The sequence below is a fragment of the Podarcis raffonei genome, chromosome 10, assembly GCF_027172205.1.
Source record: "Podarcis raffonei isolate rPodRaf1 chromosome 10, rPodRaf1.pri, whole genome shotgun sequence".
Classification (NCBI taxonomy): domain Eukaryota; kingdom Metazoa; phylum Chordata; class Lepidosauria; order Squamata; family Lacertidae; genus Podarcis; species Podarcis raffonei.
In genome coordinates this window covers 1893987-1914028 of record NC_070611.1, presented here as the reverse complement: position 1 = coordinate 1914028, position 20042 = coordinate 1893987, and the positions used below count along the sequence as shown (strand labels likewise).

General features: G+C 41.5%; 1 protein-coding gene across 1 annotated transcript in view; it reads right to left on the bottom strand.

Moving 5' to 3' along the window:
* The window catches only part of CAMK1D (calcium/calmodulin dependent protein kinase ID), a 217349-nt gene that overhangs the window by 11349 nt on the left and 185958 nt on the right, over positions 1–20042 (bottom strand). The window contains exons 4-7 of the mRNA XM_053405692.1: positions 14228–14366; positions 9484–9610; positions 3739–3814; positions 99–211 (exon numbers count right to left, since the gene is read on the bottom strand). Coding sequence (XP_053261667.1) covers positions 99–211; positions 3739–3814; positions 9484–9610; positions 14228–14366 — 455 coding nt within the window. The remainder of the gene's footprint in view (positions 1–98; positions 212–3738; positions 3815–9483; positions 9611–14227; positions 14367–20042) is intronic.

Below are 20042 nucleotides of genomic sequence, written 5' to 3'. Positions count from 1 at the left end.
ATTTAAAACAATGTATGATGCAGAAAAAGTATGTTCACTAACAACAAAGGATACTGATATGAATAAGTACCTAATTTGTGATTCTACTTGCTCCTTACCAGAGTCAGAGATATCATCCCAATATGGAGAGTCAAATTCATATTCTGCTTTAAGGATCTGCTCAAAAAGCTTGGAGTCATTTTCATCATAGAAGGGAGGATACCCACAGAGCCTAATACACACAATTTTAAAAAAAGCAGGACATTTTGAGTCACATGAGAACAAGTGATTGAAGTAGAACTTCAGTTTTTCACAATTAACTTTGGGCTTCCAAATGGAATGTCAGCAACCCGCCCCCCCCCCAGTATTTCACCATTTTGTGATTCACGGGCCACAATAATTTTGAGCTGTCTCAAGTGGGCCGTAGGAGTGGAAAGTTACATCATATGTGAAGCTCTGAATTAGGGCATCACTAATTCAGAACTGACTCTATTTTAAGTAAATATACACTTTTTAAGATCCCATAGAATAAGGGCCCAACCACACTTACCTTTCCTTGTGTCTGAGTGCCCCCCTTTCTTTGCACCAGAGCTTTCCCCACAAAAACACACTCTTAAAAGCTGAAGCTGAGCCAGGGGTGCTGACATGCCCCCCTTTCCCCCGTCCTCTCCTCAGCATGCGGCCAGCAGGGGTGGGACTCATGGAGAGCAATCTTTGCCCTCGCTGGTCCCAGCCCCCTCCCAACTCCTGGATGGAGGCTGGGGTGCACTGGCAGTGGCGGGGGGTGTCGGCCCCTCAATATTGGGGGGAGCTGGGCCCACAATTCAAAATATTGAGGAGGCTAGAACCCCTTGCACCCCCTATGCCTGGTGCCAGTGATCTGAGCAGCCATCAATCTGTGGAAAACCCAAGTTTGCTGTGAAAGTTTGGGGCAAAAAACAAAAAACCACTTGGACAAGGAGCATTGACATAGCTGTCAACTTTTCCCTTTTCTTATGAGGAATCCTATTTGGAATAAGGGAATTTCCCTTTTAAAAAGGGAAACGTTGACAGCTATGAGCACTGAAGCTCTGCCCAGAAAGAGTGGGGCAAAAGGTACACGGGGATAAGCCCTAAATGAACAATACACAACTCTCTCTCTCCTACAGCAAATGCTAATATTTCCATTGAGAGTCAGCTCAAGAATTGTCATGTACAAAACAAAGTGACAGTCATTCTTCACAATATTTTTGCCAAGGGACCACTTAGTAAAAATCAGCCTTGACAGGATTTCTTGGGAGCTGTGATGCTTTCTCTGCTTGCCTTCAGCCTCCTCCCTCAGTTCTAGATAAAGGGCATTAATCGAAAAACATTAATCTGGAAGACAAGAAGACTGCTTCTCTGAGTTCCATTTTTCAAATAAGCATCACTTGTGTAGCACACTGATTTGAGATCTGTAACGAAATAGTTGCTGCTCAGCATGTTAAAAACCACACCGTCCAGATTCCAGGGCAGTCGCCCCCAGGCAGAAGGGATGTGGTGGAGCTGGAGAAGAACCGGGCAAAGAAGGCAAAGGGGAAAGAAAAGGCTAGAGAGGCAAAACAGGGTGGGTGCTGCAAGGAGGGTGGGATCACATGGAGTATTCTGGAGGATGCCATGGTTTTTCAACACCACAAACCCATCATGGCTTTCTACCACTTTAACTGTCACAGCTTCCCCCCTAAGAATTGTAACTTGAAGAGATGCCCTAACTTCCCTAAATCCATAAACTATAATTTTCAGAATTCTTAGTGAAGAGGAAATGACTTTTAAATGACATGGTTTGAGCATTTCTCCCCCTCCCCAATGTTGCTTCCCTTCCTTGTTCCCCCCAAGGAGTGTTTCATTCATCCAACATGTGACATCTTCATGTAGGATCGTTGGGTGATTATCTCTCGATCCCCTGGCAGTTGTGTTGTGGGCTGGAGCAATCAATAAATCTGCTCTCAATGTATAATTGAGGATGACAGTTTTCTGTCAATAATATTATGCAACCAACAACCAGCTTTTTACTTGATCTTTGTAGCACTATAACCATATAATCACCACTTTCCCTTACAAAATTTGGCTGAGACAATAATCCAAGGTAGGCTATCACTTCAGACCAGCCTGCTGAAGCTTATAAGCAGACCTAAAGATAATCACCATTTCTCTGGTGCTTGCTCAAGCCACTAGTTTTCAGAGGTATATTACCAATTGGATAGTTTAGGTAATGGCCTCAGATTTTGGTAATAGATTAACTATGTGGTGGATTAATATTCACACATTGATGCTGGGGGAAAATATATATGACAAGCTCAAAATTGTTCTGTGTACATTTGTATGTGAACAGAATAAACAACATAGTTTTGAGTAGGTAAACCCCCAAGTGCAGAGATCTCGTAGAGCAGTGGTTCCCAGTTGGCAAAGTACTGTGGACCCCCAGTTTTTCAGAAGCCAAGCCATGGACCCCCTACTTTTGAAAATTTGGGTATCTCTTTTTCTTATATGAATGGTGCCATGGCCCCCTGGGTGGGTTACGTGAACCCCCTGGGGTCTGCAGGCTACCAACTGGGAACTCTTGTCATAGAGCGTAACAGATCCCTCTCATCTTACTACTCTTGAGGTGCATACAGAGAGTAGGTACTCTGCTAGCCTTCCCTTCTGTGTGGTCAAGGAGCACAGTTCACACGTCTTGAGTGAGTGGAGGCAAGATGGCTAGATGCAAGGAACCACGGAGAAGGCGGTCCCTTCTCTGACACAGCCTGGCATCTGATGGGTGCAGGGCAGGGAACAGGGCTCTCTTATACCCTGTGGGAATCCCAGGATCCACACCTGCAATGGGCTGAATCTTCCTATTTTAAATATACAAATTGTAACAAGAAAAAAATGTAGTTGCTTTAAAATAAAATAAAATGAATGTGACATATGGAATAACAGGAAGTTTCAAGCTGCTGAAAGCATACAATATGAATTTTCTGTTTTTTAAAAAGTCTGATCATAAAGCTGCTGAGAACTGGATATGATTAAAATGAAGCATTCAGGGCTGGCACTGAAGCAACCTTAGTATTTCTTATCACATCTTATTTGTTTGAGGTTTTTAACATTTTTTGAACTTGTAATCTACAATATACTCAACCGTGCATAAAAAAACAGCACTAAGCCAGAATTAGCTTCTTTCCCCATTGCTCTGTGTCCAGTTCTATCAGAGGACATATTTTATTTATTTATTTATTTATTTATTTGTTTATTTATTTATTTATGAATATTACTCTGCTAAACCAGCCAGTTCAGATTCTCATGGCAGCTTCTAATCAGTGAAGATGTCTGCTACAATACAATGATCATAATAAAAACATTAACATATTAGTTGCTTAAAAGCATAGCAGTGTGAGGCAACATCTTAAAATACTTCAGAGACTCAGGGCCAAATCTGATCAGATGGGATCTCTGACCAGAACTTCCACCTCAATGGGGTCACTTGGCTGTGGGACAGAATGGGAAGCAGGGTTAAGCCTTTCCTCCTGCACCATTTTCACAAAGAAAATTGCCTCCGCCCTCAAGCTGCTGTTCATCCCATTCAGGAAAACTGATTTTTAGAAAAACGGAATGATACATGAGATCTGATCATGGGTCTGATTGAAAATGGTGGTCACTGAGCAAACAACCCACTATTAATTATTATTACGTGGCACACTGTGTTTGAAAGTATTTGAGATTAATAATGAAATCACTAGTGTAACCTCATTTGATACTACTTACAGAATATATGCAATAACTCCAATGGACCAACAATCTACTGCTTTGCTGTAGGGTTTCTGGGCAAGAACTTCAGGAGCTGAAAGAAGGAGGGAGAGGGAAGGAAAATCCATAAATGTCACAAAAGCCAAGGAATGAGCCAAAATTCAAACACAGAACTCAACAGTTGTTCACTGAAGTTAACATACATTGCCCCTGCTCTATTCAATTGCCACTGAAATATAATCTTGGAATTATGAACCTCAGAAATGCCAGACATTATATATATATATATATATATATATATATATATATATATATATATATGGAACAAGGTCCACTCACATTTTGGGATTTTCTCAAATATCTTCCTCCAACAACTCCAAAATCTGCTCTGATGGGTTGCTGGAACCCCCAAAGAAGGTTAGGGGGGCACATGGGGAGAGACAACAGGGTAAAGCCATGTTGCATGAGTGGGCTTCATTCTCCACATGCATACCCCTATGTTGAATTCCATTCAACATGTGTGGGGGTGCCATCAATGTAGCCAACATGGCCCCCACCAGATGTTTCAGAATACAATTCACATCAGCCCCATCCAGCAAGGTCAATAGCCGCAACCTCTGAAGGGCACCACATTATCCATCTCTGATAAACACAGTGTGCGTCACAGAAAAACCTAAGTAAAAAGTCAGCTTTCTGCCCCAAGATGCTTTACGATCTAAATTAAGGTAGCTATGATACTATGAGCGTATCTACACTAATTACAGTACTGAGTTAAACTGGTTTAATAGTAATTCCCTTTCCTCGGGGAACCTTAGGAGCTATAGTTTTGTGAAAGGATCAAGGAATCGCTAATATTTTTTTCAGCACCTTGACAAAAACTACAATTCAATATTTTTTTGAGGGAAGTCATGACAGTTAAACAATTACAAACTGATATAAGTTTGCAGTGCAGATAAATTTTTCTTGCTCAGAAATATGTGCAAATGGAAGATGTTCTACAGTGTTGTTCTCATAATATCACAGAAAGGAACCCCCTAAAATTATACTTCCCATTTTACATATAAAAACATTACAGAACTATCAGTTAATGATGAGGAATTGCAGTTTCATACGAGTTTCATCTTCCAGCACTGCACTAATACATGAACAGGCCACTTGCAGAGACGGTTATTTTTGAGAGTGAAGTCTCACATGAAGCTATGCATATGTGTTTGACAGACTGGTAAATTCAGGTCTCTTTATCTCATGTTGGATAGACAATCTGTCATTGGAATCTTCAAGACAATTTCTCTTACAGGCAAGCAGAAGTTGGACTGGAGGGCTCATCAACTTGCATAGATCCACACATTATCCACTATGCACTCTGCTTTTCTATTCTCTGTGTTCTTTTGCTTCCACACTTGTATGATGTGCACAACCGGCTGAAATGCACTGAAATCAAACACTGGAAATGGTGCATTGGAAAATGCACTATCCTATGCATAGTTACTCAGCAGTCAGTCCCTCTTAAGTTTCCTTGCACTTGCTCTCTAGTGAGCATGTTTAGGATTGTTGTTTTTAACCCAGGTCAGACCACTCTAGCTTAGCACTGTCTACTCTGATTGACAGCAGCTCTCCAGAGAGTCCATCTTTTCCAGCCCTGCTTGGAGATGCCAGGGACTGACCTGAGATGCTCTGCTGCACACAGAGCAGATGCTCTGCCTTGGTACTGCAGCCTTTCCCTTAATGCAGGTTTTTAGCTAAGGCATTAGTAGTGGACAGCCAAACAGAGTAGTAAGGAGAAGGGCTGCACATTTTAGAAATGTAAGATGAAATATGGTTGGTGGAAATTACTGTTATCACAGTGTCACTTTCTGCAAGCACTACTTCATATTGCAGCCAAGTTATATCATAGAATCGTAGAACTGAAGGGGAACCCGAGGGTCATCTAGTCCAACCCCCTGCAATGCAGAAAACCTGCTCACAGCCATTCCTGGGTGGACTTGAACCACCAACCTTCTGGTTAACAGTCAGACACACTGACCCATTGTGCCACCATAATCACTTGGTTCCATTTTATGTTTTCATGTCCTCGGTCAGAAACATTTGAGAAATAAACTTATTTATGTATATATTTTGAGGCTTAGACAAGGAAGAAGATGCTTGCTTCTGCAAAGGAGTGGCAAAATCCTCTCCTCCCATCTCAAGCATTTCTGAGCCAACAGCTGACAGATGGATGAGGGGAGTTAGTCCTGTGTTCCACCTGCTAATGGATATGAGCCACTCCTGATTGTCACCTTCCTGGCATGAGCCCCACGTCCACCATTTGAAATGCTAAGATTTTAAAGAGTTTTTATTTTTAAACTGTGAATCATACTCAAGAGCAGCATCTGACAGATCAGATCAGAGGATGGTAAATAAAAACAAGAAGGAGAAAAAAGGGGTGGAAGGCCATCAATTTCCTGCCAAGAAAAAACAAAACACAAAACTTTTGGAAACTTGAAAAAGACACGTTTCACAACAGCTTTGATTCACACTGATCACTAAGAAATCCTGACAGTTCTGCAGCAGTGTGCTGCCAAATGGAAGATTTGGGACAAGACAACAATCTAGTGCAGTGTGTCACCATGATATGCTTCCTCTCCTGCAAAGGGATCTAAGAGAGACAGCTGTCACTGCCCCTCTAGCAAGCTGACTAATGATCTGCCTTGGCTGTCAGAAGCAGGGCTAGCTGTCTGTCACAAAGTGATAGGAATTAACGCCAAGCAAAAGTTGTCTACAAACTAAGGATTGGGGTAGGGAACTTGTGCCTTCCTGCATGCTGCCACTGCACTTTTATGGCACTTATCTGTGATTGTTATTGTTGCTTCATATTGTGTCATCCATGAATGTTGTGTGAGATAACCACTTCTTGCCTCAACAGGCTTACAAATTGAGAGACAGAAACAAAGGAGACAAGAGAGAAAGGAGCGGAAAATGGAGTCAAACATCAGAAAAATTCCAAGGGAAGCAAAATGAGTTTTTCATAGGGCTTTCACGTATCTATTTTTGTTGTCAATAATACAGGGAGACTCAGTCAGCATCACTTCAAATCATCAGTTGACATGACTCCAAATAATCCTCTCAGCAGCTCCCTATTTCCACAAAACATTGTTTCCTTCTCACATCAACTACTGTTTTAGAAAATATAATGGGATTATTTTCTGAAAATAGAAGTAAAAAGCTCTCATCCTCCGTCACTTTTCAATCAAGAGAATGAAGTGGGGGAGGAGAGAGAGATGCTTGTTAGAGACATATTGTTTCTGATCAATGATCCCCAACACATTTTAATTAAGAAAGATAAGCAAGCAATATGAACTGTTCAAATGAGCTTTCTTAGCTCTCATGCAACTCATAGATTGAACTTCAGAAAGAAGGTTTCTAGTTGAATTTCACAAAGCCAAACTAACTCCAAAATCTAATCTGGTACAAGCTGTACACTATTTCACAAAATAATATCACATGTGTTGGTATGATCATAGAATCATAGAGTTGGAAGAGACCACAAGGGCCATCGAGTCCAACCCCCTGCCAAGCAGGAAACACCATCAGAGCACTCCTGACATATGATCCTTACACAGAATTTTGAGGAATATCAAATCTGCTCTATGTTTCAAGATTACCAAGAAAAACAGTTACCATGTGCACATGCATGTCTGTGTGCAGTCTTATGCCTGACAGATTGTACACTTGTGGTAAATTCCTAGCCAATTCCCAGAATTTGCCAGGAGGATGCATGTGACATGGTCCAAGACCATGTAACATTGGCTGAGCAGTTGCACTGGCATGTTCCAGGATGCCTAGTTCAAGATTCTTGGCTATGTCTCTGTCTCTCTCTCCCACCACAAGATTATTTGCCTCCTTTTTATTCTAGTTTTTGCCCTCTGAAGAGTTCTGTGAAATTAAGAAGTTTGTTCCATTTTTCAATTTTGATTGGTCCAGTGAAAGTACTATCACATGCCTATCTGACTTTCTTTAGCAGTTTTAAATAAATGGCAGGATAAAATCCTAACAGGCTTGAGCTAAGCATGCACTTCCTCTTTGTGTAGCCTTGACTAGGTGATATTTGGAACTCTTGGATCTGACATTGCTGGGGGACTTTTATAGTACTGTATGCACTCTGCAACACTAAATGTAAATATAATACATGTAGGCGCCCCAAATTCTATGACAACAAAAGCTGAATTTTGTGACTTTTATAAATAATGCATTGCTTGGGCCCATCCATCCTCCCATTTCTGCCATGATTTCAATGCACAGATCTGTGATTGTAGGCATGTTTATTTTCCTCCCACCATTTTTTCTGGGAAAACCTGCTGTTCACCCCTCAGTTGGGTTTTCCTCAGCTTGACATTACTTTGTTCTGATTCAACAATAAACAGTGGGTTTTCTAAGGGAAAGCGGAAGGAAAAAACACCACTTGGGTCTGTGCCTACAAATCATGGACTGTGGCTAGAAACCGTGGCACAAGTGTGGCTGAGCCCTTTATCATGCAATGTTGCAGCCATGGCAAAACCCACTCATGAAGCCTTTTACACAAGTCCATAGCTCTCCTTGCCCATGGAAGCAAAGCCTAAGGATGAGTAACAGAACAGATGTACATCCCTCCTCGATTCATCCCTTCTCCATTTTATCCTCTCCCTCTCTTGGCTTTTAGACTGCAGGTTCTCCTCGGGGCAGGGACCGGTTTTCTCATTGTTATGCTGCACATTGATGGCACCACGCATGCAAGCAAATAATAAAAATGAGGCCCATCAACCCGCCCCAAAAAGCAAACTGAGATTTTTAGGGTGCTGACTTCTGAGGCCAATATTATATCCTGACTACATTTCCTGAGCTCTCAAGGATTCAGGGAGCTTATTTGTAGCTTAGATCAGGGATAGCCTACATTTTCACACTCCAGAGTTTATGAACTCCCTCCCATCAGTCCCAGCCAGCATGGGCAATGGTTGAGAATGACGGGAGCTATAATTTAACATCTGGAGGGCAACACATTAGCTAGCCTTGACCCAGACAAAATCACAGGCCTTTTAAAGACAATTAACTACAAGTAGAGAAAAATTAATTGGAAACCTCAAAATAAATGCATCTCATATATTATAGATACAATATATATGACTTTTTATAGTTAATTCAAAATGTGATGCAGGATATATAAACTGTATATGCATCTTTGTAACTTTGTTCAAATGCTACAACTGAACTGGCAGATGCAAAGATGTGCATTAGGAGATGGTAACTTCAAGTTTCAGACACCTCTCAAATCTAGCCAATTATCTTCAACATCTAAGAGTGAAACTAAATGGTACATTAGATGAGTGAACATTTAGATAAAAGCTGTAGGGGCAACAGGATTGGGATCAGAACATGTGGGGAAGGCTTTTCCCCAACCCTTTCCTCCTGTGTCATAAACCCAGAGCAAATCATCTCCTAGAAACTACTGTTGGTACCAGAGGCCTTTACAGCCTTGACCAGCCAAGGCCAAACGTTACCCATCAACCATGAATTGTGGCTTGCTAGGTGCCTGATACCCCTCCCCCTGTTTCTTTACTTCCAGGAAGGCAACAAAAGCAAAAGTCTTAAATAGGTTCCCTGAGGCAACAATATATGGCTGTTGGACTGCACGTGGCTTGGTGACTTACCATAAACAATTGTTCTAGTCTGAACCAGTGCAGAAAATGCCAGGGATATCGGTGGAAAATTCACATGAAACTAGTCCTGAAAATTATGCTGTAGCATGCTTACCGACATATCCTGGGGTGCCACATGCTGTGGACATGACGTCACCTTTACCTTCCATTTTTGACAGTCCAAAATCACTTATCATTATTTTAGATTCTTCATCTTGGCTGTAGTACAACAGGTTTTCAGGCTGCAGGGATATTAAGAAAACAAACCTGAGACATGAATATTGGGTTAAATAATGTATCTCTCTATTTCATATGCCATCCAGTTTCTTACTATAATAATTCTTTTAAATCTCTGCTTGCCAGATGTATGGTTTAGCATGAAAATGTATTGTGACAACTTACTAAGACACAGGATGTACCGTATTTTTCGCTCTATAACACGCACCAGACCATAACACGCACGTAGTTTTTAGAGGAGGAAAACAAGAAAAAAAATATTCTAAACGAAATAGTGGATATATGATTTTTGTGGTTCATGCTGTGGCCACAGACATGTGATCTGACAGTGAGTTTGGAGTAGCCCAATGCAAAAATCCTGAGGATCCATGTGGATCCATGCTTTGTAACCATGGAGGAGGGAAGGAAGGGGAACCATGGATCCTCTGCTCACGACTGTAGCAGATCCCCCCGCCACCCGCAGGCATTCGCTCCATAACACGCACAGACATTTCCCCTTACTTTCTAGGAGGAAAAAAGTGAGTGTTATGGTGCAAAAAATACGGTAATTGAGTAGCGTGAGCAGATGCAACTGGGGATCAGGCTCTTGAACTCTTAGTCGTGTCTCTTGTAGTTTTTTGTTTTGTTTTTTACCTTTAACAGCAATACAGAAGGTGGGATTTTTTTCAGGTGCTACTGATTTGAACAGTAGCTGATGATATTCCCCTCTCCATATAATTATAAAAGGTAGAGGAGCCTCATACTCTGTTGCATTTAAGTCATCCTAGGTAAGGTGGGGTGTCATCTTTTTCTGACCAGACTCCTTTGCTTCTAACAGCTGCAGTGAAGCAGACATTCAACAGAAGGAGTGTTCTCCACATCAAAGACTGTGGATTTCTGCCCATCACACAAGCATGAAAGATTCAGTAATTTGGTCGGAAAAAAGGCTAAAGTTTGGTGGCATTTGGTCATCTATTCACTTTCAAGCAAAGATGCACCTGCACCTCCTTTTTTACCTAATATGTTTCAGGAACATCTGGCACAGATAGCACCACATGGCAGGTGTGTGTGTGTTGCAGTCCTTCTGAGGCACAAACAGCAGCAATACTGCAATTGCAATGAAGTTTCACCAAGGACTCCTATAGAGAAAACTTCTAGGTCCGGTTGAAAGGAAGCAAATTCTTCATGTTACAACAGTGTCATACACAACATTGCCCCCCCCCCTTTCAGGACCAGACTGAAGGCTGGGGACAACTGTAAGTGGTGAGTTGCGGCCAAACCTCTGGCTTAAAAAGGTACCCAGGTACACTTCACAAACACTGAATTCATCTCAAGATGATTCTGCGCAGCCTCTTGAGGCATCATACAGAGGCAGGGTTCAGTAGCAAGGTATAGAAACACAGACAAACTACTTGAGAGAAACATTTATACAGGCAGAAACACCCATGGAGGCAAAGGTATGGCTAATGAAGCAAAAACAATCTGTTGTATTCAATAAAATTGTATCCCTATATTCATTTGTGTTCAAGTGATTGAAAATGATGCTGAGTACCTGAAATAATAAAAATGGGGACTGAAAGTGTTTGGTGGAGCAGAGGTGCTGTATTCTCTCTCTCTCTCTCCTGGTATGAAGTAAAGCCTCCCATTAAATTGCCAGGCAGTTATATTCATGCAAATCTGGCTTCAGATCAACATCAACCCCCCCAAAGGCTGATCTGCTATGAAGTGTGTAACCTGCTACACTTTCTTTTAATAATTCATTAACATCCAATGAAACATTTCCTTAACACAAACACTTTGGAGAATTTTGATTTACCTTCTGGGTCTGCTACATCACCACTGTTTGGGGTCCTTTTCTTTGGTCAGACACTGTGCAGCCTCTGTTTAATGAACTTAGTGTGTTCCTGGAAGCTACCTTGCAGGATTAGGCCTTGGAACATATTTCAATTCATGCACAGAGAGGTGGCCAGCATTTCCCATAACATTAGGGAGAGAGTTACCAAGAAAGTGGTACAAATTCCTACCATAATTTTACATATTCCTTTTATAAACCCAATATATATTCCAGCCAGGAGATTCCAAGAAATGACAAGAAACAGATGGAATGATTTAATACTGCTGCATTCCCTGGTCAAAACCCAAAGCTGATGTAAAGAGTTGCACCACCATTTAAGGCGTCATCATCATATTATGATAGAATTCAAAACTTTGCCTTGCAGCCTAAGTCAGGCAGGCATTTCTAGCGTGTGGATTCAGGTGTCTGTGGATGAAGCCACAGACTTTTCAGAATTATTGGGTCGTTATATAAACTCCCAAGTCATTTGCAAATTAATTCCTTTTCATGCTCCTTCTTTGAGTCACATTTCATAGTTCTCTTTGGCATGTGCTGCTAATAAGCTTAAGCTGTTTAAAAAACATAGCAAGGAATTCCTTTAGGTACAAAGTGTAGAAGATTTAAAATAGCTTATCCAGACCATTGTCTGAATTACTTGAGTTTGCTCTTCAGAGCTTCTGTGTCAGGAATAATTCTTATAAGCTATTTCCTGCAAATCACATTATTTTAGGATAAGCCTGGGTTTGCAAAGAAGATACTAAGCAACTAATTCTTGAGCTGAATTGAACTAACAGTCTAACAAACAGGACATGTAAAATTACTAACAGCCCAACTTCTCCTCACACTCCTTTTATTCCCAACAGGCATGAACTCCTGCCAATACAGTGTCCCAATTTTTTATAGTACCAGCTGCTATGGCACAAACAGCTACAATCATAAATAACCATGGAAGGTCATGATGGAGGATGGGAAGGTTTCCCCACGAACATCCAGGGAAATGCTAAAAGTCTCTTAAAGCTGCCTGCATCTGCAGCCACAGAGGTATTGCTGATGAGACACGAGAACCATGTGCAAAGAAGAGAGAGCCTTCTGCAGAGTTTCACATTATGTATGACACTGGGTCGTGCTTAGTTCGCCCCAACCCGCTCCATAATATTATTTCATTCATTCAGCAGACGCATTATTGTATGCTTTAGCTCCCAAAGTGCTTACTTAAACATTTAAATTGCAGTTACACAAAAAACTAAAACAACAATACAAAATGAACAGCTAAGATTCCAGCATGAATCAAAACTGATTGGCTTAAAAGGTGTATTTTATTCTCCTGGCATCAAAAAGAAGCCAGATGCCAAATGAGCACCCCTGTAGTGGAAGGAGCAAAGACATCATGGATTGGATCCAGACGTCTGTTGATTTCAGTCCCACTGAAATCAATGGGGCAATTTAGTCATGACTGAAGTCCCACTGATTCAATGAATAGTACAAAGTGAAACTAATTTAATATGGATCCAAACCCCATGGAATTGCCAGCCACTAGTGCAGGGTAGTAGAAAGGGGACAAATTGTATGATGGCATAGCACCATGCAGTGAATTTCATAAGATGGTTCTTTTTTGCCAACTAATTTTCATTAGTTTTCAAAAAAATTAACGAATTTACATCCAATTAATACAATTTAATACAAATTTAAAGTTGACTTCCCACCCTGTTTCTGCAGTGTTTCCCTCCCTTCTTGCTGCATCATAGCACATACTTTGTTCTACTTCCCAATCCTTTACTTAAAATAGTTTAACATTTTATCATTATTTTTTCCTTTACCCTTTTCCATAAGTTGTTCATATTTCAGTTACTGCTAGTACTATTATTTAACTATAACATATTTTTGATAAATCCAGCCATAGAATCATAGAATGGTAGAGTTGGAAGGGACCCCAAGGGTCATCTAGTCCAACCCCCTGCAATGAGGGGATCTCAGCTAAAGCATCCATGACAGATGACCATCCAACTTCTGCCCCTAAGAATCTTGTGGGATTTGTTCCACTGCCAAACAGCTCTTACTGTCAGATAGTTTTTCTGAACGTTGAGTTGGAATCCCCTGCCTTGTAACCTGAAGTCATTGGTTTGAGTCCTACCCTCCAGAGCAGGAGAAAACAAGCTTGTTCCCTCTTCACTGTGACAATCCTTGAGATATTTGAAGAAGGCTATCCTATCTCCTCTCAGTCTCCTCTTTTCCAGACTAAACAGACCCAGCTCCAAATGAAGCAGTAAACATCCTTCAAACTTCACTAACACACGACAGGATTGTTCCTGAAACCTTTTTCAACACCACATCAATAAGGGTGCCTTTTAAACTTTTAACCAATTATCCGAAATAAAAGGGGATCGGTCACTCACGCAACCGGTGTCTGAGGCTTTTCTCTGGCATGGAGTCGTGCCTCCAGCAAAGATTTCCACCTCCAGGCTTCATACGGTGTCCGCAGGTTCACATCATCCCCCCCCCAAACTCCCCAGATTAGCCTCCTCTCCCCCCTTCCCGCCAACCAGGCCTCCCCGGGGCTCCAGAGAGCCTCAGGGCAGCTACTTCCATGTCTGTGGCCAGAAATGGAAGTCTGAATTTCATCAGATGTTATTAGAGGATTGGGAGAACTAGACATGGTCTTGTTCTTTTTGGTGACAGCCTTTTGGAACACCTGATTCTCAAAGACATGGAAAACTTTGAAACAAGAAATTGAGAAAGAATAAGGCTTATAGTGTCAACAGCTGTTTCTGATTGTATAATATAGATCTGTCCTGTTAGCAAATTACCTTACCTTGAGGTCTCTGTGAACAATGCCCATTCTGTGAAGATAATACACAGCATCTAACACCTGCCGTATCAGAGTGCTGGCATCTTTCTCAGTGTAAAATCCTTTCTCTACGATGCGGTCAAATAGTTCACCTCCGGACACACTGGAAAAAACCATAAGGCATGGTAATGTTAATATAGGTTAGACAAACCATGGCAGGAAAGTTAAAAGAAATAGAATCCTTTCTTTAGCCATTTCTTATGCATACATTCATGTTGATCTAGATTAGGATTATAAAACAGAGCTGAGAACTGGAATTTCCCCATTTACTAAAACGAATGACCTTTTCTATTATTCTTCCTTGTTTGTTCTACATTGCTTTCATATTGATTCTTTAACTGTGATTGCAGGGGGTTGGACTAGATGACCCTTTGGATTCCTTCCAGCCCTATAATTCTATGATTCTATGATTTCCTAGAAAATACAGTACATGCATTCAAATTGATGCTGATTTCTATCTATTACAATGGGGAAACAATGGGAATGAAAAGGTCAGAAGATAACAGCAAAATTCACACACACTGCTTCAAAATATGAAAAGTGTTTTGCGTTAAAATGATTCATCTGAAATTTTTCACAACTGATACTACTAATAATGGATTGATATGTTCACCTGGTACTTAGAGAGAACTTAAATAATGTATTAAAAGTCCAAATCACATTTCAGCAAATCAGGGAAGATGCTCACATTTTTGCTTAAACTCACTGAAGATTGGTGAATTAGAAACACAATGAAGGGATTGGGAAGAAGCAGAGATTGTAGATTTCTAGTTCCAGAAGAGAAGTTGTGTTTGAGGCTGGTTCATACATGATGGTATCTTTTCAAAGTCCATTTAGCCAGGTTTTTTGCTCTGTATGTGCTGTGCAACATGAGCACACAGAGAAAAATACAACCATGTACAACCAGCAAACGACACAGAACACATGTGAACTCCATGTGAGTTCTTGCCTGAAAGTGCCTTCCATGATTGAAATGTTTTTTATGTATATTATTAGCCCTTAGCAGCCCTCAGCAGAATTGCAAACAAAACTCGATGCAGCAGCAGCAGCAGCAGCAGCAGCAGAAAGTGGGTTTTCCTGAGGCACTTTCCTCTCAATCAGTTAAGCTTCCCTGCAGGAAAGCCAGCAGGCATAAGGCAATCCGTTTTGTATGTGAGGGATGTTGGTGAGCCTTTGTGATAAAAGACTGCGTGGAACAGGCAGGCCTTTTAAGCACCAATATAGTGGTACCTCGGGTTACAGATGCTTCAGGTTACAGACTCCACTAACCCAGAAATAGTACCTTGGGTTAAGAACAGTTTCAGGTTCTTAACCCAAGGTACCACTGTATGTGAAACTGTGGCACCAGACTCACTCTGTGTAAATAATTTGATACTGGATATAATTCTCTGAACCACAATAATGGCTGATTAGTTGCTGAGTTGTCATATCTGGGGGCCAACTTTGCACACCTTGTGTTATTTATTTATTTATTTATTTATTTATTTATTTATTTAAAATGCTGTACTCCACAAAGATTCAGGAGGGTAGAATGGAGAAATGTATATATATAAATATGGGTAGAATAGAGAAATATACATATTAAAATATTTATTTCGTTATACTCCAAAGATTCAGCATGGGTGATATAAAAGAAGTAAATTATTTCTGTTAACATCTGGCTAAACAGCTTGTAATTACTCCAAAATATGCTGGTGAAATGTTTGAGGATTACTTCTGTACATGTAGGATCTCTTCTGTTCATCATTTTTGTCTCAATATGGCAAGTGGTGTTGCCAGGTGATCTCTGAGACTGGACACCTATCGCTGTCTAGTCACATGTGATTTGTGAATTTGGTTGGTTTGACTAGTTCAGTAGTTGGTGTCTGCACTATTCTACTCTGTTCTGTATGCGTTCAATTGGTCTTGCTCATTACTTCCTAATCCAATTCCTATAACAAAAGCCAGAAATAGAATGCAGGTAAGAACCAGGGATATGTTACAATTAGCTAGAGCTTTGAGTTCCTGTTTGTGGGATGAAATGCTTCTGGCAGAATGATTTACCTTTACTTCACTACCATGGTGTTATGACCAGCCACAGGGAGCTCAAGGTGAAGAAAATGGACTTGAATGCTATTTCACTGAAGACAGGAAATGTGGTTTCCTGCCCAGTAAGAAATAGAAGAAAGCTTTTCTCTTTATTGCAGCAATAAGAGCGTCTCCTTGTAGACAGTATCCGCCTTGCAGCTGTTGTTGCTATCAAATCTGAATGGACATTCACTTATCAAGCAGTCTGGATTTTTTTTTACCTTTGTGAGTTAAAACAGAATGTAATTAAGCTGAGAGTGATTACTTGAAGGAGGTTCAAGCTAGCAGTGACTCTGGTGCTATGCTAGTGACTGGAGTAATGTTTAAAAAGATAGTAACTTTGGATTTAGGGACGCGGGTGGCGCTGTGGGTTCAGCCACAGAGCCTAGGACTTGCTGATCAGAAGGTCGGCGGTTTGAATCCCAGCGACTGCTAACCTAGCTAGCTCCTGCTAACCTAGCAGTTCGAAAGCACGTCAAAGTGCAAGTAGATGAATAGGTACCGCTCCGGCGGGAAGGTGAACGGCGTTTCCGTTCGCTGCTCTGGTTCGCCATGCTTAGTCATGCTGGCCACATGACCCGGAAGCTGTACGCCGGCTCCCTCGGCCAATAAAGCGAGATGAGCGCCGCAACCCCAGAGTCGGTCACGACTGGACCTAATGGTCAGGGGTCCCTTTACCCCTTTACCTTTACCTAACTTTGGATTGAGGTGGGCACATATATTTTGGGCTCTGTGGATATTCAGTTTTCACAGACGTGGAGGAGCCCTGGGCAGAACAAGTTGCCACAGGCCGCCTTCCCCAGATCTAGTCTCTGGATACACCACAGGTATCGTCTAGGCAACAAGACCTGTTTCTCTCCTAAAGGCAGGCTGCACTCCAAAGAGTAGAAGAGACAGGGAATGCAGCTGCTGACTGATACCAAGATAATCTAGATATCAAATTGTATAAGTCAACATCATTTAAAAATAAATAAATGTTACTGTCATCACTTCATCTGTCTGAAATTCCCTCCCAGAACTTCTTTCTGGTGCCACCACTCCTTTTCTTTCGAATTTTGCATAAAAAGCCTTTTTTTACACAATGTCTTTGGCTTAATCTAGCATTCTTTACCTTCAAATGAAACCAAGTCTCAGTAGGTGTAACTGCATTTGGTCACAATCATCTCTTGCTTCTTTCCCCTTCCTTTTGCTGTTTTCATGCCCTGCTTAAATGTAAATTGTAAGCTTCTCAGGGAAGGGACCTGGCTTTTAGTACTGTGGTTTCTGTTTCCAGATCTACTGTGATTCAAACTGGGAGGCTGGGGGTGCTGTTGGCAGTGAGCCACTGGCTTGGGGGTGCCCTGGGGGGGGAGAGTGAAGCAGAATGGCTTGTGCAGTACCTAGCACAACTCTCTCCCAGAGATAACTCACTGGTGCCTCCAGACTAATCCTGGATAAAAATACTTCCAGGTTAAGGCTTCAGTGACCTGAATAACCTCTCACTTGGCATCTACTCTGTGTTTTTCCAAGCTTTGCTCCCTGTTATCATTCATTCTACCTAGAAGGTTGCCCAGTTGCAGCCACAAGAGTTGGCAGATTAAACCCAGAAGAGGCCTTCCTGAGCAACTATGAACGGCTGGTTACTTTCAGTCAAGGTCTTACAGTACCTTTAATTAGCAGAAGTGCTGAAATTGAACTTCCTTTATTTTTTTCTTTTTACTGCATTCACTTTTAGAGTACAAATATTTGTTCTTGCTTTAAAAGGAAATATGTCATTCATCTGTCTTTGAAATTCAGCAGGGGGGGGGGATCCCATTCCATATTTCTTCCCTGTTCATAGGGCAGGCTTGGCATAATCCTTGTATATCCTTGAAATAATGTGAGACAAACGTAATGGAAAGCTGGCCAGTACGCATTCACTTCCTTTTGAAAGGTAGACAAGGAAAGCTGTTTCTACATTTTGTGAATGCAAAGGCTCTTGTCTCCAGTTTCAAAGGTTTGTGGGATTTGAAACATGAGAACATGCATGAGAACAGACTGAAGCCCAGCAGCAAATAGCATCGTCGTCGTCGTCCTTGGACTAGGAAATAAAATCACCAGCAGAAACACAAATATTATAATGGGACCAGGTGAGCATGACTTCTTCAAAGATTTCCAAAATCTGCTAAGAAGAAGAAGAGGAGGAGGAGAAGGAGAGAACAAGGATTCTTTAAATTGTTATTATTATTGCTGGGGATTGCTAAACAAAAGTATATGTGATTTTTATTTGTCTTGATATGGTTCTTCTTCAGTAGGGTCTGCACAGTACATGACCACAAGGTAAAATGTTCGATACTTTTAATAAATAATATCCCTATTTCCAACTGCACTTTCCCCATCAGTCATAAAAAAGGTTGCCTGTTCACTGCAACACACTGTAGGTTTTCCTTATGCAGTTGTACACTCATATAAACCACATGGAAGAATTTAGTTTCAGGATTGTCCTTTAAGTCATTTCAGCATTTCCTTTCAGCAATTTCCTCACAAAAAGGTCTGTAAGTGGAGAAGGTGCCCAGCAGGGCTACACAGCAAGAACCTGACCATTCTAGTGTGTTCTGTGTTTCCCATCCTCCCTGGAAAGCTTCTTGGAAGCTTTTAATGTTTGGTGTATCACAGTATTTTAATATTCTTTTGGAAGCCGCCCAGAGTGGCTGGGGAAGCCCAGCCAGATGGGCGGGGTATAAATAATAAATTATTATTATTATTATTATTATTATTATTATTATTATTATTATTATTATTATTATTTTGTGACCATTTCCTCTTCAGGGTGAGATGAGTGAGCCGGTGTAGTTCAGCAGATGGCTTGTAGGACTTGGGAGAGCAGAGTCCAAATTCCCACTAAGCCATGGAACAGACTGGGTGTTCTTGGGCCATTCATGGTCTCTCAGCCTAACCTACCTCACAGGGCTGATGTGAGGATATAATGGGGGAAACCATGTACACCACCCTTGAGCTCCTTGGAGAAAAGGTGGAATATAAATGCAATAAGTAAATAAATGTTGCTGGACAAGCCTGGGACTGGCTGGAAGCCAAATGCTTAATAGCATTGGCAAGTCTGAGGGGGACGACCAACACACATTCTACAATGTGGCGGCAGCAGCTTGGAGACCTATTTGCCACATCTCTTCCAAGCCACTTTCACCAGACGGGTGTGGCTGCCTTTACTTTCTGCTCTCCCCACACCCACTGCACTCTCTTAAGGCTAAGCATTCTCTGTCCCCAAAGCTATTTTTATACATCCATCCATTTTATACGTCCCCAAAGCTATTTTTATACGTCCATCATCATGCATGCTGCTTTACAGGAAAACAGGCTGAAATTCATCATGGAGCAATCAACAGAGGAAAGGGATAAACATGGAAGCAATACCATATGTGGTTATTCCAGTTACATGTGCTTATGCCTAGCAACAGAATGAGTCACGCCAGGACAGGGGGCTTTGGGGGTGGCGGCGTTGAGAAGAGCTGTTTGGCAGGGGAACAGACTCCCTTGGGAGGTGGTGCCCTCTCCTTCCTTGGAAGCTGTATGGTCTAGTTGAGATTCCTGCAGTGCAGGGGGTTGGACTAGATGACCCTTGGTGTACCTTCCAACTCTATAATTCTATGGGATTTGGGAGAAATACAAGGCAGTACCATACATGTGTTCTGAGAGAAAGATTAGTTCCTGAGGGAGCAGGAGACCTTCAACTAGC